Below are 27,042 nucleotides of genomic sequence, written 5' to 3'. Positions count from 1 at the left end.
AAGTTAGTTACAGGTGAGTGTGTGTGGTTGCATACAACAACATTTCAAATCAGTGTCAGCCAAAGGCTGTGGAAGCACAGCATTCTAGCTCTCGAGCGCCCCATCACCTATGTGTTTCCTGTCTGTTTGTGCCACATAATAGAGTTTAATGATGAGGTGCTGGCATGTCATGCTGGTGAGTAGGACCTGCAGCGTGACAATCAAAGGGGGCTCGTCTGGGAATTGCAGGTTAAATAAGCGCATTGGCTGTGCGGAAACAGTAATACAAAAATATCAGTAGAGGAGCGTTAGCATGCGACATGGAAATATCATTGAGAGCCAAGAACATGCCATTAGGCTAAGCATCTCCAATGGTCTTTGCACCCACCACTTTTAGTGGTGAAAGTGCCTTGTCTTCTTGAGTTACTAATATGTCAGGGTGGTGCTGCAGAAGCAACGCTGGAGCGTATAATGGGAATCCCCTGCCCTCCTCGACAGGCCATCATTGTGGAATGCAATGTATTTATTTCCAAGCGTGGAATTCTCACCGGTTTGTGTGGTAGTATAGTCAAGAATGGCATTGGGAAGGCGTCATCGTGTTCGACCACAATATGTGGAGTGAAGTCATGAGCTGCATACCAATATTGAGCGAAGTGCACCTGGGCGCAGAGCTAGTACAAATGAAAGTCCGGGGCACATAACCTTCCATTGGCATAGGGCATCGTAAGAACGTCCCAGCTAATATTTGGCTTCTTATCTGCCCATGTTAATGTGACCAGCAGCGCTCACAACTATTTAAAGAAGGACTCGGTCAAGCCGTTGGGCATATTAATAAATACATTTAGAAATGTTGGTAGGACTACCATTTTAACAACAGTGATTCTGTCAGACAGTGATAATGGAAGTGCTGTCCATCTGATAATTTGGTCTTCTAGCCTGGAATTCTCCCTCCCATAATTCACCCTCAGGACCAAGTCAGGGTCCCTATGTATCCAGACACCAATATACTTGACTGGGTCAGTTTCCCACACCAGCGGAAATTCCAACCCACACTGTTGGGCTGAAGTCGATGGATTTTGCCCAGTTAATGCATAATCCAGGGTAGTATTAAAATGTAATATATTTGTGTACTACAAGGGAGAGGTTCACGTGTTAACCTCAGTAAGACTGGAGCATGGTCAGATAGTGTCCTGGGCATATGTTTGACCTCGTCCACCCACAGGCAAGTTCCTACAGAGATAAGCCTGTAGCCTGGTCTAGACCACATACCATGGACACCGTACATAAAAGTGCCCTCTTGCTGAGTTATGTAACTTAGGTGCCATGCACCCACCAGCCCATATTCTTCCATTCCACCTCCAACTACCGACATCCTGTTTCCCAAGTCAGTCTACGGTCGCGGACCTATCCATGTTAGGATCTAGATAACTATTTAAAACCCCTTTCCAGAGGATGTTGACAGGTGAAAGGGAAAGTATGTGTCGCCAGGTGGACAGAAAGAAGTCAGGGTCATCGATATTCAGGGCGTATGTATTAACTAGTGTAATGGGGATACCATATATATTCTCTTGAGGTATCGCCAGTTTTCCCTGATCATCAACAAATGAATTCCTAAGTATAAAGGTGATCCCCCATTTAACCAGTAGTAGTACTCCCCTTGCATATGTACAATAGGAAAAGGCCAACTGGTACATCACCATTTAGAACCAATGGTACAATCTGCATGTCTTGTCAGGTGTGTTTCTTGTAATAAAGCTATGTGGACATTGTGACAGTCCGGAGTTAGAAGGACTAGTCTAGTTTTTGGGGGTTGAGTCCTTGCACATTCCATGTAATGAGACTTATTTTACCAACAGAATGTGCCATCAACAGTATCGGCAAACATCTGAGGTGTGTGCGCATGTGCATAGGTCATGTCTTGTGGTGTGCCCAATGACGAGCAATGCAAGCAACAAGCAGGTGATCCATAAACCAAACAACCCTCAACTCCCCTACCTGCCTCTATGCCTCTTTAGCATAAAGAACTTGCGAAAAACATTCCCATAAAAAGAAAATTTAGAACATAAGACAAGAAAACATTCAAATGGAGACAGTAAGGTGCAAATGTACTTATCAAACTCACCTGGGGTGCTCCCACTTGGGGGGTTGGGCAGGGTGGGGGGGGAGTTGCCAAATCCCCGGTCTCCCTCCAGGTGTACTGAGGTGGCCGGGTAAGCAGTGTAGACATCGCATTTAGTCCCTTTTGGTCCACATCAGTGGCAGACGACCACTTAGAAGAATAGAGGAAACACCCTGCGCTGCTGTGTAGTCATTCCTGAGTGCTTAATCTTCTTCAATAGTATTGTCAGTTTAGATTGGCAGCCCTCTAGAGTTCCTCATCCTCTGCTTCTTCCGCTCGTCAATCTCATTTACGTGATGAAAGTGATTCAAGGACATCCTTAGCTGCTTTAGGCGTTGTGAAGATATTCCGTTTTCTTTGATATTCAATACACAGGCACGTCAGGTATAGCATACCGTAGGAGATGTTTACTTTTTGTAACTTGCGCTTCACTGGAAGGAATTCTCTTCTAGCGGACTGGACCGCCACTGTGAAGTCCAGATAAAACGCAATCCGATTCCCTTGTGACTCAATGTCTCTTTTTTCTCTTGCCATGCAAAGGACAGCGTCTCTATCATGATAATTTAAAATTTTTGATAAAATTGGACATGGAGTAGTGCAAGGCAGGGGCCGCGTCAGAAGGGAACAATGAGCTTACGCCACCACCAGGAGCTGAGATGAATTTTTGGTGCCAAAGATCGCGGTCGACATGTTCTCTACAAATATTTTCATCTTCCCTGTGTTCGTAGATTCTGGGATCACAGTGATGCCCAAGTTATTCCTGAAGGATCGTGCCTCTAGGTCTTCATTCTTGGCTTGGATAACCGCCAGTTCGCATTCCATGTTTAAGCATTTCAAATGGACAGATTGGAGATCATTTCAGTTTCAGAGATTCTCTGTTCCGCCTCTATAATTCAGGAAAATTCTTTATCCTGTTTTGCCGATTTGTGGTCCATTTGTAAGTTTAATGTGCTTATCTTTCCATCAATAGACTGGAGACTTTTCTACATTGCTAGTAGCATTGCCTCTAGGGTGGACAGTTGGCATCCTGTGGTGGCCTTGCAGAACTCAAAGTGTTGAAAGCGAGGCACGTTTGGTTCTGGTCCGTCTTACCCATAATGAGTGTTCTGTGTCTCAACCAGCCAGAGGAACACATTGCAGCAGGGATGATCTGATATTGTTATGATGCTTTAGTTCACCTGATCTCCGACTGCAAAGGGCATCCAGCGTCACATTACAGCCCACGTACAGTGGCAGCCTGAGTTATATACTAAGTAAAGACTGCTGGAAGTATGAATTTAAGAAACCAAGTGGGCCAACAATATTCTATAGACATCGTGATGTCTTAATGTATACTTGTTTTATGACAAATTTTTACATTTCATGTATGTGTAGCTTAAACTGTCTTTTTTACGGTCATATTTTTTATATGCAGAATATAGATTATTGTTATACTCAGCAATATGGCATCAGCAAGTCAGTGTCGATTGGTGTCTGCCACACATCCTTCAGTATAGTCCCCAGGCACTCCAGCTAGTTGTACACAGTTTCCTCTAGGCCACAGGTGTCAAATCTTCACCCAAGGTGGGTGGGGGGGCGGGATTGTCAACAGCACCAGCACAGCTGCTTCAGCCAAGTATCCCAGCCACAACTATGCGCCGAGGGCCAAATACTCCGCACATATTCTGTATTTAAAACATAGGACTTTGCTTCACCTAGGTACAATATGCCACTATGATGCTATTTATAAGCTCTCAATTGTTTCAGCAAAAGATAAATACACCACTACTTTTCTGTCCAGATATTGCACAATCTTGCCTTGCACTTCTCCCTCAAACCAAAATATCTCATATAATTCAGTGGGCATTTGGGGACCACATCCAAGGATACAATACAGTCTGGCTGCAAACCGCATGAACAAAGCTCATGGTGGCATGGGTTTCTATGAAACACAAAGCAAGGTCTTCTCAGTGAATATCAGGTGAGTGCAGATGTTGGCAACGTATGCTGCTGTTATACAATCAGTAATGAAGCCTATCGTCAAAGTAAAACCCATACTTTCCATTTATGGCACTGCAAGCATAAACTCAATCTTAATGAAAAAAAACGTGTTTACCAGTCTGTACTGCTGTAGTGTCTGTGCTTCCCTTTGTAACCATGCCTCCAATGATGCCTGCCTTTGCTGCAGCGTTGCTTCTCTCGAGACACGCTCCTGGGGACTAAGCTGGGGCAATTGAGCAAACTGAGCTGTGAGAAAAAAACACAAGGAGAAAGTTACAGTCTGCACAAAATGTAAAACACAAATTGAATTCACTCACTGTCCTCTGTCTAAGATAGCACCATCCACAGCTACACAACCAAAAATGAAACCTTCTATAAAATATCACAGCAATATGTTAACAGAACATCATCAAAGTACAAACATTCGGTTGGGAAAGTTGCATGGAGCAATAGCATGGAGGGAACAGTCGGCCTCGGATGAACAATCACACAGTAAAATAGGCAATAAGAATGCCTAAAGCCATATTGGCATCAACTACACTTGTAAAGGACAAAAGTGGGGACACACAGGAAGAAAGCGTGAAAAAGGAGTAGAATGTCAAGACGGGTAGAGGATTCACAAATGTGCTCTTAGACTACCTATGAATATTAACTTATTTTTTGTTACATAGAAGGCGTTGTCCTAGAAATCAACGCTTCATACCAGCTAAAGCGGCATGCAGACAAAATATCAGAGAAAAAATATTATATTGACAAAAAATTGTGTCAAGAATATCGAGGACAAAAATACTGAGAAGGTAAGTTTCTATAGCTAAGCAAAGATTTACTACATATAACTCCACAGATATGTACCGTGATAATATATGTGTGTGTGTGTGTATATATATATATATATATATATATATATATATATATATATATATATATATATATATATATATATATATATATATAGATATAGATATAGATATATCACAAAGAACAGCTCCGCTTTGCTGGGGGCCACCGGTCCTGCAGGGCGGGCTCTGATAGATATATGTAAATATATATCTTCAAGGTATGTAGATATGGAGTTAAGAACAGTAAATCTACACTTACCTATTTGCACTTATCTTCTCGATATTTTGGTCCTTGACATTTTTGACACAAAATTCTGTCCACACGATATTTGTGTTTCTGATATTCTATCAGTGATCCGCTGAAGCATATGGGATTCTCTAAGCAAGTCAAATTTGAATGGGCCCTAGGTTGGAGATAACATACCATTAGTAAGTTTGGGCTTGATTTGGGAAGCTACGACCAACAGAAATTTCCCATAAACACAATGCAGATGCCCAATACGTGAAAAGTGACAATGAAACACTAAAGGTTAAGCTAAGAATGGGGATTAAAAAGGCTACGGCAAGTGAGGGAGGGAGTTCTTGTTGTGCAACCAGATCACTAAAGGAAGCTGATCTAGGAGCCCATCCCATTCAGTGAGGAAATTTCCTGGATTACTCAGGTTAAGCTTGACCTCGCTAACGGACAGACTCCTGCCAGATAATCACCTGGCTATCATGACAATGCTGGAAAATTGATTCACCTAAGCCAGGACGTAGAGAGCAGCATATGAATAATACAAGAAGGAATTCAAAGTATAAACTATGCCACTGCTGAGAATAAAGTGCTTTTTCTCAGATTCTGTGAAAGTAGTCATCAATGCAAATAGTTTCTCGGATTTGCGGCTGCTTGTGCTACTCAGTACTACATCTCGAGGAAAGTTTTCCCAAAAGTCTAGTTTAAGCCTCGACACTGCTTAAGCATCCATTGTACGAGTTACTTACCTTCGGTAACGATGGATCTGGTAGAGACGATTCTAGCCGCAGATTCCTTAACATACAATTATCCCCAGGCATGAGACTGGATCTGGAAAACATTTCTGCCACAGCATCCCTACGTTGTCCGCGTTCGTGACATCAGCGAGGATACACAAGTCCCACCCCGGCGCACCTACGTCAGTTTTCTCGTAGAACTTTTCCGCGCCACAACGCAGAGCCATCACGTACAAAAACTGTGAGAATACAGGAACAGTAAGGGAAGAAACGAATAGTGAGGAACAGCACCATCCAGAATAGTGCCAGGCACCATGGCACGAAAAACCATGGAAGGAAAGAACAGCGCACAGCTACTGAAAGCAAGCCTGCAAACAAATACTACAGCCTCCCTGGGGGCAGAAAGCATGTAAAAAATTGCACAGCAGACGAAGTAGTTTGCAACCACAGCCCAGAACAGAGAAGGGCATCAAGGCCAGAACGGAAGAGGAACGACAATTCACCCTCAGACCACACCAGCAGGGAGAGACATCTCTTGAAAAGAGCTAAGGGTCGAGTTCCAGCCAAGAGACCTCAACCCCAAGGACTAGAGAGGAGTCATAAGTGCAATCAACGAAAGGAAGACGAGCACGAGCAGACCCCATACTGGAGACCAGGTACAAGGGCGCAGAAGCACCCATGAAATCATCAACCAATCCCCAGAAGGGAAGAAATGGAGCAAACAACAAGGCTAGCATCCCCCTGGGGGGGGGGGGGGTAAGAAAAGGCACTCGCAGAAGACAACCACCCAGAGGCAGGCGAGTGCAGAAGACCAAGGAAGGGTCGTCGCAGAATGGGGAGGAAAGGCGGGTCGTGAAGGAATCTGCGGCTAGAACCGTCTCTACCAGAAATATTGTTACCGAAGGTAACTCGTACATCTGATAGTGTTGTAAATCAATCTAGGACCCTAGTGTAATTTTCCTGATTCATGCCCTTATATAGGTATAGTTCATTCGATCCTTATATAGGCATAGAAAGCATCTCCATATTTAGTCTGAGCCTATGCAGCCCAAATACGGTATGGCTACTTCCCCTAAGTTCCAAGAATCTACAACGATTTCTTAGAGAAACCCGCCTTCAGCAGCTCAGGACTTCCCCTTGCCGGTATGCTAATTTATCTAGGAAATCAAGGAGTTTTCTAGGGATTGAGTCCCTATATGACGTTATTAAGTCCAATCACACGTCAATCTCGGCACCTTCATAGTATAAATATGCCCAGATTTTGCCCAGACAAACACATGGTGGTTTGGAGCAGATCGACTTACTACTTGCCCGACGCCCTGCAGCAGCAAGTGCCGAAGGAAGCCGACCTTCCAGCTGACGCACTGAGAGACGCTGTCTTTTCTGCAGCCGAGAAATCCAGCTCCAGTGTTTCCGGTTTACCCTTGCGGGTTGCTGGAAAATCGAGTTCCTAGAGAGAGATACAAGACCTCCTTCATTCTAAACCAAAGGTATGGGGCTGATTAAACTCTTAGAGAATTCCTTATCAGACTCTTGGCAGAGAATTACTAAACTTAAGCTACTCCTTACTTACTCCCTCCCTCGTACTAGACTTAGGTTAGGTACACCGTGGTAGGCGTATTTTAGAAGCACCAGTTGAGTACTTTTAGCCATCTTTTATCATTGTATGTTTTTTATACGTTTTAAGCAACTCATGGCTTAGAAACCATATCATGCTTTTACAGTACTACTTTATAATACTGTTCGTATTATACGCCTTGTGCTTTATAACCAGTATTACGATTGTAGCAGTACATTTCTTCTGCTTGAGAAATAAGACTGTTGACTAAATACTTTTATTGAAAACACCCGTCTTTTCCTTTTCTCAGCAACTCTGGTGAAACAAAGCATGCACGAATGACTAAGTGAAATAACTATCTATTGTTTCCGCGACTCTAGAAATAAGTTTCATTCTGGGGAAACAAAGTTGTCATGTTATACGGTTGTCAGAAACTAATCCCTTCTTGTTTATTCGAGAAAGTTTCTAGTGACCTCAGAGCTAGCTGACACTCACAATTAAGTTTAATAGACTAGTAGAGACCTAGTTGACCTCAGTCCTACGTCGAATCTACTGGGTTTATTATTCCAATGCGCAGAGCCTATTGGGAATATAGGAACTACACTACAATAGAGACGACTAGGCCCAGATTCTTTAACGTAGAATAGATACCCATGCCATACCTAAGGGGAAGGAGGGTCTGTGAGAGGACCTCTCCAGCTCAGGCGAACACAAGACCACAACAGGGGACAAATCACACGGACAGGGAAGAAACACTAATATATTGCTCAGACTTTCACTTACACTCTCCACAAATAAAAATGTCTATTTTGGAATAGTCAACAGGAAAATTAAAAAACTTCTCTGCATGAATGCAGGAAACTCCACAGCTTCTCTAGATATTTTGCATGAGGACTTACAGGCTTGTGCATTTGTTGTATGAATTTCTTATGCCTATCTTTTTATCAAGTGCAAACCAAGAAATATCTTACCAACTCTACAAACATGTGCCCAGTATGCACGTTTCTCATGAATCACTGCAGTCATATTTTTCAAGTCTGCATAATCACCGCCTTCGTCTGTATATGATTGATGAAATTGTTGTGTTTGGAGAAATGCCTTTTGTGTCAGCAGGTCTTTGAACAAAGTCATTCACTCTCCTGCTTCCCTGCTCAAACTCTTCTGAAGGTACAGATTTTGCAATTACAGTCTGCATGCCTTCGTCAATGCAGTGAGATAAAGGGAAAAGGGGGCAGAAATCCCTTCTTAGAAAGTCTTTATTCCAGAATGTTTCGGCGATGGCAAAGGGGAGCGACTGAGGTCAGTTCTAGATATAATGCAAGACAAAACAGGACATATACAATGAAGGGAGAGATGTGGGTTCCACAGAATATAAGTAGCTAACTAAGAGACAAGTTTCGTTCATTGAAGGGAATCTGTTCATCATTAGGCAGGACATGGACAAAGGAATAGAAATCAAGATAGGGACGAACTGCAAATGATTTTAAAGCACACAGCAAAGGCAGTAAGTGGAGACACTCTAGTCTGGTGTAGTACTTCCGATTTCTGCTGGAGACGAGCACGGCCCAATCCAAGGTAATATTTGAGGTCTAGTCTTTTTGAAACATGATGTCACTGTATATTTAGTTTCCACATCTGGGTGCGGCAGGTACCATGTTTTTTGATTATTAATTTAAGATGAGGACAGGTAAGGAAAGTTTCTTGCCTTCTCTAGTTTCAGATTCTCTCCTTTATTATTCGAGTGCTTTTGCCCCCAAGAGCTGGTTGTTCCTGGTATTCGTGTTACCACTAATTAGTGGTAAGGTTCTTGTTAGCAGCGGCTGGTGAGCCATGTGTATTATTAAAGTACTATGACGCAGAGTATACTCGTAGCAATGACATCCATGTCCGTAAAAGTATAGAGCAGGCTTCTACAAAGAGTAGCTCGTGAGCTACAGGTAGCTTTACAGCTGCCTGTATGTAGCTTTCCTGTGTGCAACCCAGCCTACTAAATTAACATCTTTTGCTTGTTTGAAATGATGTGTACCCACATTAAGAGTGTCTATTTGTGATAAAGGTGTGTGTATTTTAAGATGTTTGGAGAAAATGTACAAAATATATTTAACACTAATATCGGAGTTGAACATCTTGTGACATTGAGGAGGTTTATTAGTAACATTATTACTATGGTGCCAGTGGAGTTGCAGCAATGGATGTTACTACCATTTTATTACAAATTGACACAGCCTTTTTTTACATAATTGCTGGGAACTCTGCCTGATGAACTGAGGTGATCACTGTTAGTAATCTTGCATACGGTGGCCACTAATGTAAAGTCTGATGTGGTCCCTATGACGACACTGATGTTAGTAGCTCAGGATGAGTCTCATTAAACATAAGTAGCTCTTATTACAAAAACAGCTACAGGCTCCTGGCATAGAGGTTGCTTCTTTTGGGGTGAAATGAAAGAAAGCGCAAATATTGTTGGAAACTCTCCGCATTGTTAGCTTCCTCTCTCTGTTGATATGTTTCCTTGCTCTTTATATTTTGATGGGCTATAAAATGGGAATGGTAGCCAAATCATGGGAAACGCGTATTACATAATTGTTGATATTCATCTCCCTTCTGTTTGTTGTGAGGTATTTCTATTGGGTATAGTAGAGCAGTCTGGAAAAGCAGCTTGCAATGCTCTATCTGTTACTCCCTTGTATTGTTTATTCTTCCTTGTTTGAGGTATTGTGCGAGGTAGTAGCTTAAGGTGACGACTGGTGTTTTCGGTTGTTAGCATCTTCTTGGAAGAGCGTAATGTATAACTATATCCACAGCTGGGTTACCAAAGAAGAATGATTCTATTTTGATTTGGACAGACAAAATTACCAGAGTTTCGCATTGAATAGTCCAGTAGACTTGACAACAGGGTTTTAATCGCCTTCGCCTCCACTTGTTTAAACCTCAGGAACTGGTGCTAGTCAGACCTAGGATACATAGGAGCAGTACAAGGCAGATTCACATTGCTCTCACAGGTTCACACAATTTTTAGGGTCAGTCTTATTTATTTAGAGTTTTATATAGCACAAACTAGACCTGAGACATCGGGTATCAGAGCGCTTTACATAGTCCCAGTTTTGTTACAGAAGCACGCATTCATTTTTGTTAGGCACAGGGAGATTAAGCGATTTGCCCAGAATCACAGGATGTTGAGCGTCGTCGCTGAGTCTTGTATCCTTTGTCACCTAAATATATTATCACAGACCCTACCAGGAACATAGGATAGCAACTACAGAGGACAGAATAGATACGTACACATGAGACTCAAGATGGAGAATGTACAATAGTTTGTAGAACTGATAGGCCTAGAAGACAGAGCTAGGAGAATTAACCTAACAATTGTTAAACTCACTGATGGTAAAGGAAGTGAGTAAAGGGAATATTTTTGAAAAACATATTTCTTATTGTTTGCAGACCAAAAAACAAGAAAAGATGTATACAAAGCGGATAGCTCCTGGTGCTCTGGCATCATGATTGATAATAACTATTGGATCTGGAGTTTTAGGCTGTAGAAGGGATCCTTCACTGTATTCTTTGTGGGTTTTTTTTGTTTACATTTTTTTATTGGGATTTGTATTTTCATGGTACATTGTTGTATTACGCCGATAACATATAGAGTGTTACGTGAACTCAGGCAGTATGTACATCAACAAAGGAAACATACATGGATAAGATGGAGCATCCATCTTATCGTCTATCTCATAAGTCAAACCTGAAACATTCAAGGATTGTACATGGATCCCAGGTACTGTGGTCTGATGTAATTTCCGGTGTGTCCATCAATGCCATGTGCCTGTATGTGTGGGTTCCCGCTAGGGTGTGTGCTGATATGACCTAGCCTGACCTCGTCAGCGCCGGTCGCTCAACCCGCCGCGTGGCTCCTCCAGACTGTCACCCGGTCCCCTGCTGCCGCCGCCACCGCTCGCATTTACCGCCTCTCTTCCCCGCCGTGGTTGTATTGTTGCCCTGATTGTGTCCCCGATGTGGTTTGTACTGTTGCCCTGATTGTACTGTTGCCCTGATTGTACTGTTGCCCTGATTGTACTGTTGCCCTGATTGTACTATTGCCCTGATTGTACTATTGCCCTGATTGTACTATTGCCCTGATTGTGTCCTTGCAGTTTCCCCCGCTGTGATTTTCCGCCTTTTCCCCCGCTGTGTTCTGTACTGCTGCCCTGTTGTCGCATTTGTGCTCTGCCCCTGATTTTGCCCTCTGCCCTAGAGCTTCTGGCCCCGCTGGTCCACCCCGCTCCCTGCCGCTGCTCCCCCACGGCCCCACCCCCTCTCCTTCTGTTTTCCCTCGACCCTCTCCCATTCGCCACGCCGCTCCCACCTCCCATCTGCTCCTCCCTCCTCCCCCCCCACTCTCCATTTATGGCAGAGTCCGCGCGTGCGCGCCGATTGTGCGCCAAAGGCAAGCCCGTCTGCGCCCGTCCATGCCTGGACCGCACCCAGCGCCAGACCTTCTGGCCCTCGCAGACGCCAGCCCACCCGCCGGACTTACGACGCCGCCACCCTCAACGCACTCAACACCGGCCGGACCCCCGGTTGCTACCGAGCCACCCCAAGACGCACCCACGGACCCTTCGCCTGCCAATCCTGCAAGTTCTCCTGCATCCGGACCTGTACCGCACCCGCCAAGCCGAGCACCAGCAGCAACCAACTGATGTGCATCCTGCTCAACACCCGCTCCATCCACAGACACGCCGTGGAACTCTGGAACCTGCTCGACACCACATCTCCAGATATCGCCTTCCTCACGGAAACATGGATGAACGCCTCCTCAGCGCCCAACATCGCCATCCAGGACGGATACAAGATCACCCCGAGGGACCGCGTCAACCAGACAGGAGGAGGCATCGCCATCGTCCACAAGAACACCATCCGCATCACGACCAACTCCGACGACACCCTCACACAGCCACCGAACATCTTCACTTCCAGATACACACCGACGCCAAGACCACCCTCAGAGGCACCCTCATCTACAGACCCCCGGGACCACGCACCCAATTCAGCGAAGACATCGCGGACTTCATTAGCCCGCACGCCCTCCCCTCCGCTGACTACATCCTCCTAGGGGACCTCAACTTCCACCTGGAAAACATCAACGACAACACCACCACCACCCTGCTGGACAACCTCTCCAACCTCGGACTCAAGCAACGGTGAACACCCCCATCCACTACGCCGGACACACGCTTGACCCAGTGTTCTCCTCCAGCAAGTACATCTCCTTCAGCCCCTCCACCGGACTCCACTGGACAGACCACAGCTGCGTCCACTTCAGCTTCAGAAGGACCACGACTCATCACCACCCGCACCAGGTTCCCCGCAGGAGCTGGAACAAGATCACCACCGACCAGCTCACCACATCACTGAGCCAGAACCCTCCCGCCAGCTCAACGGACCCCAACCAAGCAGCCAACAACCTCACACAGTGGATCACCAACTGCGCTGACGACCTCGCACCTCTGAAAAACCATCCCAGCAGGCCCGGCAGCAAGAAAGCCTCCTGGTTCAACGACGACCTCAAGAACTCCAAGAAGAACTGCCGTACCCTCGAGAAAGCCTGGCGAAAAAACCCGACTACAGACAACATGACCGCCCTCAAGCACGCCTCCCGTAAACACCACCAGCTGATCCACACCACCAATAAGACAGCATTCAAGGAACGACTAGACAACAACGCACACAACAGCAAGGAACTCTTCAGCATCGTCAAAGAGCTCTCCAACCCCAGCTCCAGAAACAACGACATCACTCCCTCATAAGACCTCTGCGACTCACTCGCCTCGTTCTTCCACAGCAAGATCGCCAACATACACAACAGCTTCGGCGCACAGACCACGCACCCAACCACCGAACCAACTCCTCCCACCACCACCCTCCGTGCCTGGACCCCGGTCAGCACCGAAGACACCATCCACACGATGAACACCATCCACTCCGGATCACCAACCGACCCATGCCCCCACCAAGTCTTCAACAAGGCCGACTCCGCCATCGCACTCCAACTCCGGTACATCATCAACTGCTCTTTCAACACCGCCACCTTCCCGGAGAGCTGGAAGGACCACCTGCAATGTCATTTCGTACCTATATCCGATTTCCCAGATAGCTTTCAAGCACTCCACTTTACATTAAAGGAAGTGCAATGCCCCTTTTTCAATGGGATCTTAGTATATCGACCACCTGGTTCGAGAACCCATTTCACTCACAATCTTCTCCAGGCTCTGGAACCGTATTTCGGCCAACAAAACCTGTCTATCCTAGGTGATTTTAATTATCACCTAGAACGACATGACCTATCCGATACATCATGCCTTATTGAGGCTTTGGAGTCATGTGGACTCACGCAACGAGTTAGCGGAGCCACTCATCGGGCAGGCCACACTTTGGATGGCATCTTCTCGAATGACTCTCGGTTAACTATCAAGGATCCGATACACCTATCTTGGTCCGATCATCTAGCGGTTCCTTTTACTATGGAACACCATAGGTCGGACTCCTGCAAAAGAGGGAATCATGTCATGGAAACAGCTAGAAACTTTAGGAATCTCAGCAGTGACTCCTTTGCGCCCTGGGCCGCAAGTCTTTCTGTTACTGGCTTGGATAGCGTACAGAATGCAGTTGGCCATTTCGAACAGGTCACCACTGAGGCCTTGAATGAATTGGCCCCAGTACAGTCCCGCCGCCGAGCCAGAAAAAGACCATCTGCACCTTGGTTCTCCGATTCCCTCAGACTTCTGAGGCAAGAAGTGAGGCGAAAGGAAAGACTTTGGCATGCCAGCTGGGACTTCAAGAATAAGGAAGATCACAAAATTCTTGTCAGGAAATATAAAGCCGAGATTATACAGGCTAAACAAGATTACTTTGTTACCCTGACCACCTCGCTTTCCTCGCCAAAGGAGCTTTTTAAAACTGTTGACTCTTTAGTCAACCTGCAAGCCCCTGATCCTGTTATTCCTTCACAGGACTTATGTGACAGGATTGCCTCCTTTTTCCACACTAAGATACAGGATATCCATTTGGCTCTCGAGGAACAAAGACTCTGTGTCAGTGCGCCTATCACTCGGGTTGAGATGAATATGACTACTACTGACATCTCCCCACTGTGCATTCTGGACTCTTTTCCTCTGTTGATCTTACAAGATCTGGAGATCCTGCTTAATAAGATCAAGTCTGGATCTCCCTTGGATACCTGTCCACTGAAAATTCTTAAGCAATGTAGGGAGACTCTCTTACCACCGCTGCTAGAAATAATGAATCTAGCCATCAGAGATGGTATTTTCCCTACAGAGTGGAAGAAGGCGGTTGTCAAACCCCTGTTAAAGAAGGCATCCCTTGACCCGGAGGTTCTAAAAAAACTTTCGCCCCATCTCGTTGCTTCCTGCCCCAGCGAAGATGCTTGAGGCACACCTTAACAAGCATCTCGCTACTTTTGTGGAAAGCTCGGGATGTCTGGATTCCTCCCAGCATGGATTCAGGAGGGAACATAGCACCGAGTCAGCCCTCACCATCGTGCTCGATAAGATCCGCACGACAGTAGATGAGGGCCAGACCGCCCTCCTAATCCTGTTAGATCTAACAGCAGCCTTCGATACCCTCTCCCCCTCAGTGCTTACATCTCGCCTGAGGGAGGTGGGGGTGAGAAGTGCAGCCCTGGATCTGCTGACTTCCTTCCTTACTGGGAGGGAACAAAGAGTCAAGCTGGGAGAGTTCCTATCTCCATCCCGACCAGTGCTATGTGGGGTCCCTCAAGGGTCGGCGCTTAGTCCGACCCTTTTCAACATCTATGTGACCCCACTGGCCAGGCTAATAAGATCTTTCGGGATGGAGGTAGTCTCTTACGCAGACGACACCCAAATACTCGTCTCTCTCCCCCATTCTGATGTGCTTGCCGCCTCCAAGTTTAGATCTTGTATGGAGGCGGTTGGTCACTGGATGATTCAGAACTCTCTTAAACTGAATGGGGAGAAGACTGAGGTGTTGGTGTTTGGGGGGAAAGAAAACATCTGGTCAGCCAATTGGTGGCCTGACTCATTAGGAACATGTCCCTCCCCTACAACATCTGCTAAGAACCTTGGGGTGATGCTAGATTTAGCCCTTGATATGGGCAGTCAGGTGAACAGAACTGTTTCTACCTGTTGGGGTTTGATCCATACCCTGCGAAGGATCAGGAAGTATCTTTCCTTGCAGGCAAGAAAACAAATAGCTGTTGCACTTATTGGCTCACGTTTGGACTACTGTAATGCGCTGTATGCTGGGCTAAGCCGGAGCCACCTACAGCGCTTACAGGTGGTCCAAAACGCTATAGCCAGATTTGTCCTGGATATCCCCAAACGCTCCTCAGCCACTGCGGCCAGGAAATTACTGCACTGGCTACCGGTAGAACTCCGAATCCGGTTTAAAGTCCTTTGTATGACCTACAGAGCCATTGCTAAAAATAGCGACACGGGTATCGGGTCCATCATCTCCCACTATACCCCTGGTAGGAGCCTGCGTTCCTCTGGGAAACTGCTTCTTAAAACCCCCCGTGTCCGAAGAGCTAAATGGGGTGGCAGGGCTTTCTCCACGCTAGCCCCCAAATGGTGGAACGATCTCTCTCTTGATTTGAGATCTCTTCCATCTTTACAGAAATTCCGCACGGCCCTAAAAACTCGCCTCTTTCAACAAGCCTATATGTAAGGACGTCTGTTTCAAATTCTGATTGTATTGTTAGGCGCCTTGATACCTGCGGGTCATTGTTTTGCGCACTATAAATTTTCTTCACTTCACTTCAAGCATGCCGAACTCAGCGCCCTCCTGAAGAAACCATTAGCAGACCCCACCGACCTCAAGAACTACCGGCCCATCTCACTCCTCCCTTTTCCTGCCAAAGTCATCGAGAAGACCGTCAACTGACAGCTTGCCACCTTCCTCGAGACGAACGGATCCCTCGACCACTCGCAGTCCAGCTTCCGAGCCAACCACAGCACCGAGACCGCCCTCATCGCAGCCACTGACGACATCCGAGCCCTGCTCGACAACGGGGAAACAGCGGCCCTCATCCTCCTGGACCTCTCCACAGCGTTCGATACTGTCTGCCGCCGCACCCTAGTGCAGCGCCTCAGCAACATCGGACTCCAAGAGAAGGCACTGGAGTGGATCATCTCGTTCCTCGCCGGAAGAACCCAGAGAGTCCGCCTCCCCCGTTCAGATCTGGGGGAACCGAAGTCATCTGCGGCGTACCACAAGGATCATCACTCAGCCCCACCCTCTTCAACGTCTACATGAGCCCCCTTGCAGTCATCGCATGCCAACACAACCTCAACATCATCTCCTACGCCGACGACACCCAGCTGATCCTCTCCCTCACCAACGACCCAGCCACCGCCAGAACCAACCTACACGAAGGGATGAAAGACGTAGCCGAGTGGATGATGAACAGCCGCCTGAAACTGAACTCAGACAAGACGGAAGTCCTCATCCTTGGATCATCACCCTCTGCCTGGGACGACTCCTGGTGGCCCCATGCCCTGGGCAGCGCACCCAAACCAACGGACCACGCACGCAACCTGGGCTTCATCCTGGACTCTTCCCTCTCGATGACCAGACAAGTCAACGCCGTCTCATCATCATGTTTCAACATCCTGCGCATGCTCCGAAAGATCTTCCGATGGATCCCCACCGAAACCAGGAAGACGGTCACCCAGCCACTTGTCACCAGCCGACTGGACTATGGAAACACCCTCTACACCGGAACCACAGCCAAACTACAGAAAAGACTCCAACGCATGCAGAACGCCTTCGCACGACTCATCCTGGACATCCCACGACACAGCCACATCTCCGGACACCTGAGAGACCTGCACTGGCTCCCCGTCAGCAAGAGAATCACGTTCCGACTCCTCACCCACGCACACAAGGCCCTCCACGACCTGGGCCCCAGGTACCTCAACAACCGCCTGACCTTCTACACTCCCACCCGCCAGCTACGATCGACCAACCACGCCCTTGCCGCCGTTCCACGCATTCGAAGAGCCACCGCGGGAGGAAGATCCTTCCCCTACCTGACAGCCAAGACTTGGAACTCCCTCCCCATCCACCTACGTCTGACCCAAGACCACCTCTCCTTCAGGAAGCAGCTCAAGACCTGGCTGTTCGAGCAGTAGCGGACCCCCCCCCCCCTCCTTGAGACCCTCCGGGTGAGTAGCGCGCTATACAAATACCTTGATTGATTGATTGATTGATATCAAGTTCCCCACTCTATCCCCCGTCTATCGCTGTGGTCAATGGCCATGTTTACGTTCCCAATGTGTAGAATCCAACTTTGCCATGTTATAGGAAGAATTTAATATAATGAACTATGGGAAGGGTAGGGATAACGGGGGGAGCCTGGGGAGTCCACATTTATAAGGTCATGTAGTCAGTTCGTCTACAGGATGTGTGTAGTTTCGGAACACTGTATTCTTTGTCTTTGCGTTCATGTTCAAACTAGGCTCTAGGGTGATTCCCAGAGATTTGGCACAGCCAGTCAGAGTCAGCTTGCAGTTTAGAGCGTGCATGTTGCTTAGCCATTTTTGGACCTCTGGGGGTCCATCCGTGGTTGGATAGAAGAAGGACTTCAGTCTTGTCTTGGCTTAGTGCAGCTAGATTTGGACTCTTACGGGTGTGGCCGGAAACAGGCCTGAAATTGTTAAGGTCACTCTGGTCTGCATCGGTTTGTTGATTTTTTTTATTGCATAGCAGGGGGTGACTTGTCCTAGTCTGACATAACCCTGTTGCTCAGGGAGCCGTTTAATTTATTTGCCCAATGAGCGGTTAAGGCATGGTTGAGACTTCTAGCCAGGGAGGTGTGATGATTTACTCTCCAAAGTCTTCCCACGGCTCTTAATTGCCCTCTTTCAGTGTTGAGGTCTTTGTTGAACTAGGATCTCGAGGAGTATCTCTAACCCTGTTTAATTTCAGTGGGGCTATATGGTCCATGATGACAGCCATCTTTGAATTGTAATGGTTTGTAAGCTCAACCGTTGTGAGGTTGTCTGATGGGGTGGGGGGTATTTGTGACATCATTCTTTCTACAAGATAGGCTAGGGAGATCTTATTGTTGTTTCTATACCATTGGAGAGTTTTCCAAATTCAGTTTGGGGGTGATTATGCCTGGTTAATGCGGAACAGAATAATGTGGTGATCCAAACAGACATCTGGAAGGAAGTTATCTACTCTTACCACTTCATTGGGGGATGTAATGGAGGCATGGGTCGAGTCTCTGTTGTGAGTTTGCTGCTTGCTGTGCTGGGTAAGTTCTTTTCTGAGTAAGAGGTCATATAAGGATTGGATTAGTGAGTCCTTTGCATCATTCCAATGGAGATGGAGGTCTCCTAGGATTATGCTATTGGCGTTGGAGAGTGAGCAGTGTGTTATGAGTGTTCACTAAAGGAGAGCGTGTTGCCTGGTGGGTGGTAGAGGATGTGACATTTAGTCACTTTACTGCTTTACAGCGTTATGGTAGTGCTGTGATATTCAAGGGCGGCATAAATGAAGGTAGTGGTGATTTTATTTTGTGGATGATGGCTATACCACCTCCATGGTGGTCTTCCCTGTCTGTCTTGATGATGGAAAACCCTGGAGAGACTAGTAGGTCAAAGAACGGATATAAGGAATCATTCAGCCATTTTTCTGTGATGAACGCAATATTGATGTCGTGATTCAAGAGGACTTCAGCTTTTTCTGTTTCATGTTTGTTTGCGGATCTGCAGTTTATGAGCATGCAGTTTGTATTTTTGCTAAAGTTCTGATTCTTTTGAGGAGGCTGCCATGTGGATTTTGAAGCATTGTGCTGGTGGCTTAGCAGCCCTTCGTGGATTGAGGTCCCTACCAATTTACCTGGATCTTGGAGGCAGGGTTGGCGTAGGGTGGTATGTTTTCGCTAGATCTACTGCATCACTCAGAGACATGTTGGAGCTTGCTCTTTTCGGCCTGTGAGACTCGTTATTGAGAGGAGTTGTGTGCCAGCTATTCGGTTGGGTCTGCAACAGTCTGGTGTTGTAGGTAAAGGGGAAGTGTGAGTATTGCGCATTGTCAGGATAGGCTCTAAGGTTCGTTTAGGATGTTGTTGATATCCCGGGTTACTTCACTGATTCAATGGAGAGTGTGGAGGTGTTGAGGAGAGAGTTATCAGGCAGGTGGCCTTCAAGCCTAAGGGGTGCAGGTCATCGAGAGTGTGAGTCGAGTTACCACATAATTCTTCCCCAGTGGGGCGGAAATAGGGCAAGGGCTGTGTAGCCACTGTTGGGCTTCTTTGGTTATCATTTGGGTGGAAGACAATGGCATATTGGATTTGCCAGGGGCAGGCGCCTCTAGGTCATCGTCCTGGATGGCGTGGGAGGATGTGGGTGGGGAGTTAGGGAGGAGTTGGTTAGGAAGAAGGTTGGCAAGGGGGTTGATGGCTGAGGCCTCGGAATGGAGCTGGTGCTGGGAGCTGGTGTTACTGCTATGTTGGAGCTGGATGAGCGGTCCACAGCGTGAGAGCGAGCGGTTGAGATGTTGTTGTGTGAGATAGGGGGAGCAGGAACTGTCCAGGAGGTTGTGTGAGCAGAGTGTATGTTGGAGGCAGAGACTGAGTTCAAGCTTCTAGTGTGCATTTCTTCCTGTGTTTGAACCTGTGGGGAGGTTGGGTAGTGGAGGAATTGGTGTGAGAAAGGGAGAAAGAGTTGTGTAGAATGGGAATAGGAACTCAAATGAGCGCAGGTTGTTGCATGGCCTGGATCATGGCATTCCTCTTTCTGTAGATAGTTGTGGTAGCATAGCCTTTGAAAGCGAGTGAATTGGATATTCGCAGTTTGCGGCCATATGAGCTATTGGAAGTTTTAGTTATTCATAGGTAGTTGGCTAGGTTTGTTTGTGAAGAAGTGTGGCTCAGGGGTTAGAGGCAGCAGACCCGGAAGCTGAGATCAGTCCTGGACCAGGGTTCAATTCCCCGCCTCGGCGGGGTCTTGGGCTAAAAAAATTCCACGGACTCGATAATTCTCGCCCCGGTGCCTCCTCGACTCACGGGTTCACACTCTGCGACTCTGGGCAATAGCTTGCTTAATCTCCACAATGGCCCCTCGCGGCGGGATGCCTGACTTTCACCTTGTGGATACCCTGCTATCTCACAGGGGAATACCAGGAAGGGTTCCCTAAGCAAGCGCCGGGAAACCCACTGCGGGTAGCTGTGCGCTATATAAGCTCAACTACATTTACATTTACATTTGTTTGTGATTGTGCAGGGCGGGTTGTGTAGAAGATGGGATCATTTTGTTCTTTCCTTTTAGAGGTATTGTATTAAACATCAGCTATTAGTGTTTCGGGGTGTTACTTGAGCAGTCTCTGAGTTTTGGTTGCATCTGCTGAGAGGTTCAGGGGGAAGTGATAGAGAGAAAGTTCAAACTGAGGGGTTTAATATTATTGAGTTGTACTGGGGTGGAGAGTACAGTGGTAGCACGCATTTTTAGACTCAAGTTGCTTGTCATCTTTTTTTGGGCGCTCAAGCTGTTTGAGACATTCCTAGTTCTGCCCCAGGATAGGAATGTCTGTGAGTCCTGGGTGTGCAGTCTCTATGTAATCTTGGCTAGATATGAAGTCCCCCCAGGTACCTTTGATCTTTGTGAGGTAAGTCTATGGATTGAGGTCTCAGACTCAACTGGGATTGGCTGCCAGGGTCAGAGTAACCCTTTACCAGAATTCTATAGCTCCATGTTAATGGGGATATTTCTTTATTCAGACCTTCTTATGTTGGAACATAGATTGCCTTCTTTAAGGGGTCATGGCAAATGTGGGCCACATTTTTGGTCCATTGTCTGTGTTTATGGACATTTGGTTTTGAGTTGCAGAGAAGCTGCCTGCTTTGCAGTGAAGAACAAGTTATATACCTTCTGTAACACAGTTTCTGGCAGAGACAAGATCTAGCCTTAGATTCCTTACCTTTGAATTTCTTAGACTGGATCTGGAAGATTTTCCACACAGTGTTGTTGGCGCTGGAAGTGACGTTTGTGTCTCCTATATAGGCGCCATCTTGGCGCGCTGATGTCAGTTACTTTTCCACAACTTTCCACACCAGGATCGAGAACCTATGAAGGTCACTGACATTGGTGTGTCCAAACTATGTCTCTGAACCAGATCAGCCCTAACCCTAGAAAGTTGTCCATAGAGCAGGGATGATGGGTGGGTAAGTAAAGAATCTGCAGCTAGATCTTGTCTCTACCAGTTAATGCGCTACTAAAGGTAAGTAACTTGTTAATCTGATAGAGACATTTAGCCACAGATTCCTTACCTTTGAATAGATACCCAAGCAATACCATACTCTGTGGACCTGACTGTACAGGCAGTAGAGTTAGGTAAATGTGTGCTGGGATGACCACGTTGCTGCCTGGAAGATGTCCAGGATTGGGACTCCACCTGCCAATGCAGTGGTCGCAGCATTAGCCCTGGTGAAATCAGCCTGTAATCTCCCAGGGGGCTGCTTCCTGGCCAGTGCGAAGCAGATTTTAATACAGAGAACGATTCAGCATGAAACGGTTAGTTTCTGTACTGCCCAACCCTTCTTTGTCCCAACATACCCCATAAAGAGTTGGTCGTCCACCTAGACCTCTCGTGTGCAGTCAAGGTAGATTTGCAACAATCTTTTTGGGTCTAAGGGGTAGAGTGACTCCTCTTTTTTTACGGGATGTAGAGAAGCGCAGAAAGTGAGCAAGTGATATATTGCCCACATGGAATGGTGTTATCTCTTTCAGCAAGAAAGAGGCCCTAGTTCGAAGCACCATTTTGTCTGGAAAAATGGACAAGAATGGAGACTTGGATGATGGAGCCTGCAGCTCACTCACCTTTCGAGCAAATGTTGCCACTAGAAAAGCAGACCTGATGATTAGCAGCCAGAGGGGACAATTATGAAGAGGCTTGAAAGGAGCACACATTGAGAAAGTGAGAGCAAAATGAAGGTACCATTGAGGCATAATTAAAGGAGAGGTGGCAACATATTTACAAGACCTTTGAGAAACCTATTCACAATAGTGGACTTAAATGAGGAGGATTGGTGAGGCAGCTGCAAAAAGGCAGACAGAGCAGAAAGATAGCCCTTTTGAGTGCCCATAGCAGAGCCATGCTGGCCACGGGTGAGACTAAAAAGATGATCAGAAAGAGAGGCAGAAAGAGGATCAATAGACTTTTTTGTACAGTATAATACACATTTGTTCCACAGGCAGGCGTACACCATCTTGATGGAGGGATGCCTGGCTGTCATGATAACATTGCAGACTTCAGGAGGAAGGTGGAAACCTGTCAAACTGTTGTTGCTCAATCTCCACCCAAAAAGGTGTAGGGTTTACAGGTTTGGCTGGAGGACCCTTTCCTGCTGCAGCGTCAGAAGATCCTCCTGAAAGGGCAGCCTCACAGAAGGATCGATACTCACGCTGAGAAGCTCGGCATACCAGACTTTCCATGCCCAGTACAGACTACGGAGCCGCAAGCATGACTTGGGACCAGTCGTTCCTGATCTTCCTGAAACCTCTGAGCAGAAGTTGTATGGGCAGGAAGGCGTACAGGAGGCCTTAGCTCCACTCGAGAAGAAAAGCGTCAACGAGTGAGACCGTCTTGGAAACTGCAGTGCACAAAACTGATAACATTGTGAGTTCTTGGCAGGGGTCAACAGATCTAGCCAAGGCTCTCCCCACTGCTGAAAGAGACCTTGCGCCACCATTCGTGAACCGCTAGACATTGATAGCTGAGTTTGTCCGGTCTGGCTTTCAGGGAACCTGCCAGGTGTTAAACCACCAGGGATTCCCTGTTGTTCCAGCCATTTCCAGAGATGAAGGGCCTCTGGGCAAAGAGTCGACGACCCCACGCCGCCCTGTTTGTTGCAGTACTACAAGGGGTGGTAATGTTTGTGAACACTCATACCAGCCTTCCCTTGATGGAGGGTAGAAAGCCTTTCAATGTCAGGCAGATCGCTTGGCGTTCCAGCATGTCTATGTGGAGTACAGATTACACCAGAGACCAGAGTCCTCTGATCTCCACCTTTCCCAGATGGCCGCCCTACCCCAGAAGTGGCATATCGGTAACTACTGTAAGATCTGGTTGGGGACGGGAGAGGGGTCTGCCTCTGACCCAATCATGGTTCGTTAGCCACCAGTGCAGGTTCTTTGCAGTTCCCTCCAAGATCTGGGCCATGTCGGAGAGATTCCCCCGGTGCTGCGCCCACTGGAACTTCAGCCTTGATCTGTGCAGATGAGCAGCGCCATCACCTTGGTGAACACTCGAGGGGCGCTGGTAAGGCCGTTGGGGAGCACAATGAACTGAAAGTGCTAAAGGCATACTGTACATCGCAGGAAACGCAGATAGGCAGGCAGAACGGGAATAAGAAAATAGGCATCCTACAAGTCCAATGCTACCATCCTGTCTCCTGGGTCCAGGGAAGACAAAACATGAGTCGATGTGAGCATCTTGAACCTCTCCTTCTTGAGGAAGAGTTTGACGGTTCTCAAATCTAAAATAGGCCTTTGTTCTTTTTGTGGAATCAGAAAGTAGCAGGAACAGCAACCACTGTCTACTTCTGACACCAGAACCCTCTCTATGGCTCCCTTGACCAACAGAGCTGGGACTCCCTCGCGGAAAACGGACAAATGATCCTTCTTCATCCGGTCTGGAGATTGAGGTAAAGGGTGAAGGCAGGATTTGATGGAAAGGGAGTATCCCCTCCAAATGAGCTGTAAGACCCACCAGCCCGATGTTATGGACTGCCAGTGGTGGAGATGATGGCTTATTCTGCCACTTACTAGACACCCATAATCTTGTAGGGCAAGATTAGGATGGCTTAGAGGCTGCGACTGCAGGGGTGTTGGTGGTTGTGGCAGACCTCTGGCTACCTGGACCACAGGAGTATTATGAATCGAGTCTTCGCAACACAAACAGTCTGGGAAGCTTGCGTTGGCCGGTCGCTGGAATATGGTTAGAGCAGTTGAAAGCCCCTTCCATAGCCAAGAAAGGAGCGATAAGCAGTCTGGGGGTGACGCGGGGCAACTGAGAGGCTCTAGGCCTTGGTCGTAGCCTGCATATACTTAAAGCACTCCAGCGCCGAGTCTGCTTTGTCTCCAAAGAGACGGTCTGCCATCAAAGGGCATGTGTATGAGGGAAGCCAGGATAACCCCTAGAAAGCCAAATGTTCTCAGCCCGGTGCGTCACAGTCGTCAAAATCGATCAGCCCAGCGAGCCGCTCATATCCAAACCTCACCTCATGGTGAACTTCGCTGCATCTCTCCCGTCTGACCACTTATGAGAGAACGGCCTAGGCCTCCTTCAGGACCAGTGGCAGCACTTGCACAACTGTGCCTCAGAGATTGTGGAAGTAGCACCCCAATAAACATGTGGTGTTCACTGACCACAGTGCAAGTCTGGTGTAAAAAAACATCTTCCCAAAACTTTCCTGCCTCTTATATTATCTGCCCAGATGTGCAGCAGGGAATGTGGCATGGGATGTAGAGGCTTGGACCACCAAGCTCTCAGGGGTTGGGTGAGGAATTTCGGGTCCCCTGGTGCGGAGTGGTGGCCAATTGTCCTGTTCACAGTAGCCCCTGAGCTGGGCTAGGACCAGGTTCCAGTAGGACATTCGTCAGTGCTTCATTAAAAGGAAGCAAAGGCTTAGAAGAGGAGGCTTCTGGTTGCAGCACTTCTCTCAAGATGTTAGCCTTGACTGCCACCGAAGGCAACTAGAGATCCTGGACCTCACCGGCCCCATTCACAACAATGGCATGAGATGCTCCCTCCTCCACATCCATGGTAGTGGAAGAAAGCATACCAGTATCTGGGGATGTAGTCAGACACTGGCATCCCTGAGTTCCCTTTAGACGGACCTAGGTCGCATGGTGCTGGAATCTGCATCGACTGACGTCGGTCCAGCTCGGTGTCGGATTGGTAGATGGAAAGAGGGCTGTCGGCGTCTGTGGAGGGCACTGTGGCATTCGATCCATGGGGTCCAGTAGGAGCAGAGGTGAGAGTCGTCGGCGCAGAACACAATGGGGCCCCCTCCAACCTCATTGGGCCCTCAAGCGGCCCAAGAGGAGTCTGACTGCTCAAATACGTGGCACATGGCCTTGCAAAATTCTCTTACTTGAGCAAGGGTCACTCTAGCTTCCAGAAAGGTGGGAGGCTCGGAGTGGGCCCAATGATTCTTCCCATTAAAGTCATGATGACCTGGATGGGCAAGAAAAGACTAGGGCTCATGGAGTGGTTCCGCAACCTCCTTCTCGATTAGGACCGAGACCTCTGAGGAGTCCCGCAATGCAGCGTCGCCTGCCAGTCCGCTAGCAGCTTTAGGGACCGCTCCCGCAAAGCCTTCAGTGTAATGTCTACAGTCCAAGCACAAGTTAGAGTTGTTGTCGCACTCGAGACACCAGAGACACAAGAGGTGTGGGACCGTAACTGGCATGGTGGGATGACAGGTGCCATACGGTTTAAAACCGGTCTTCCTCGAACACATTTGCTCGACACACCAAGAGGAAAAATTCCTCGAAAAAGAATTATACAAAAGTAAAAGAAAAATTGTACAAAAGCAGCAGAGGGGTAGATCTTTCTCCAGGTCAGCGCTAACTGGCGTGGAAAGAAAATAACTGACGTCAGTCTGGCGAGATGGCTGGCGCCTATATAGATGACGCAGACGTCACTTCTGGCGCGGACGACGCTGCGTGAAGCTGATCGATACCACAGACTGAAGCGCAAGGGTACTGCTTGCGCAAAAATCTTTCAGATCCAGTCTGATGCCTACGAAATTCAAAGGTAAGGAATCTGCAGCTAGATGTCTGTCAGATGCAGTGACTAGTATCTGACCAGTCCAAGATGGCTGTAGTTATAAGAGCCTCATATAAACTCCTAATTCCATTCAGTAGTTCAGGTGGTTCCGTGACACCTAATGGAGGCCGATCTCCGGTGAGATGGCAGAAGTAGTTACTTCTCAGTGACTTCACTGCTTTCAATGATAAGGTACAGTTAGTACTTTGTTGCAATACAGAAATGTCGAGCGTCCAACCAATCCAAGATAGCAGCCACTCTGCGCCTTGGAGGTCCACTTTTGTTGTCTATTGGTTAGATCGTGTGGTGCTGCTTTCAGGAGGACCCCCAAAATGGAGTCACAGTTGACTCATTGGTAAATGTAGATGGCAGGGTCTCGTGGGGGTGCGCCTGCCCTCAACCAGTTGTTTTTGGTTTGGTAGAGGTGGTCAGGGGTATGGGGACCACTGGTCGCGGAGAGACTGTGAAGCCCGGGAGGATGTTGCATCGGCTCTGTTCATCAGACTTACCAGCTTCAATGATCCTTCACTCCAGCCTCTCCTAGCCTCTCACCACTTGGCCCCTAGAGTTGTGGCAGTCATCGGAGAGAGGATGCATAGTTTAGGCCCAGATCTGGGGTCCTGCTTCCATCTTCATGTCAGGGGAGAGAGACTGCGAGAGGCACATTGTTCTAGGACATCTCGGAGATCCTGCGTCTGCTCCCAATGTGAGGGCAGTGAGCTGGAGAGATGGGTGCACATATGCAGCCGCCGGGCACCTGCCCC

At 47.6% G+C, this 27,042-nt stretch overlaps 1 protein-coding gene across 8 annotated transcripts in view; it reads right to left on the bottom strand.

Annotated features, from left to right (window-relative positions):
• The window catches only part of LOC144755958 (signal transducer and activator of transcription 5B), a 1,707,375-nt gene that overhangs the window by 581,618 nt on the left and 1,098,715 nt on the right, over positions 1–27,042 (bottom strand). For all 8 annotated transcript variants that reach the window (XM_078645393.1, XM_078645400.1, XM_078645396.1 and 5 more), the window contains one exon: positions 4,194–4,324. In XM_078645393.1, coding sequence (XP_078501519.1) covers positions 4,194–4,324 — 131 coding nt within the window. The remainder of the gene's footprint in view (positions 1–4,193; positions 4,325–27,042) is intronic.

The sequence above is a fragment of the Lissotriton helveticus genome, chromosome 5_1 (genome assembly GCF_964261635.1).
Source record: "Lissotriton helveticus chromosome 5_1, aLisHel1.1, whole genome shotgun sequence".
In the NCBI taxonomy this organism is placed as follows: domain Eukaryota; kingdom Metazoa; phylum Chordata; class Amphibia; order Caudata; family Salamandridae; genus Lissotriton; species Lissotriton helveticus.
The sequence above is the reverse complement of the archived record's forward strand: the minus strand, read 5'-3'. Positions and strand labels throughout refer to the sequence as shown.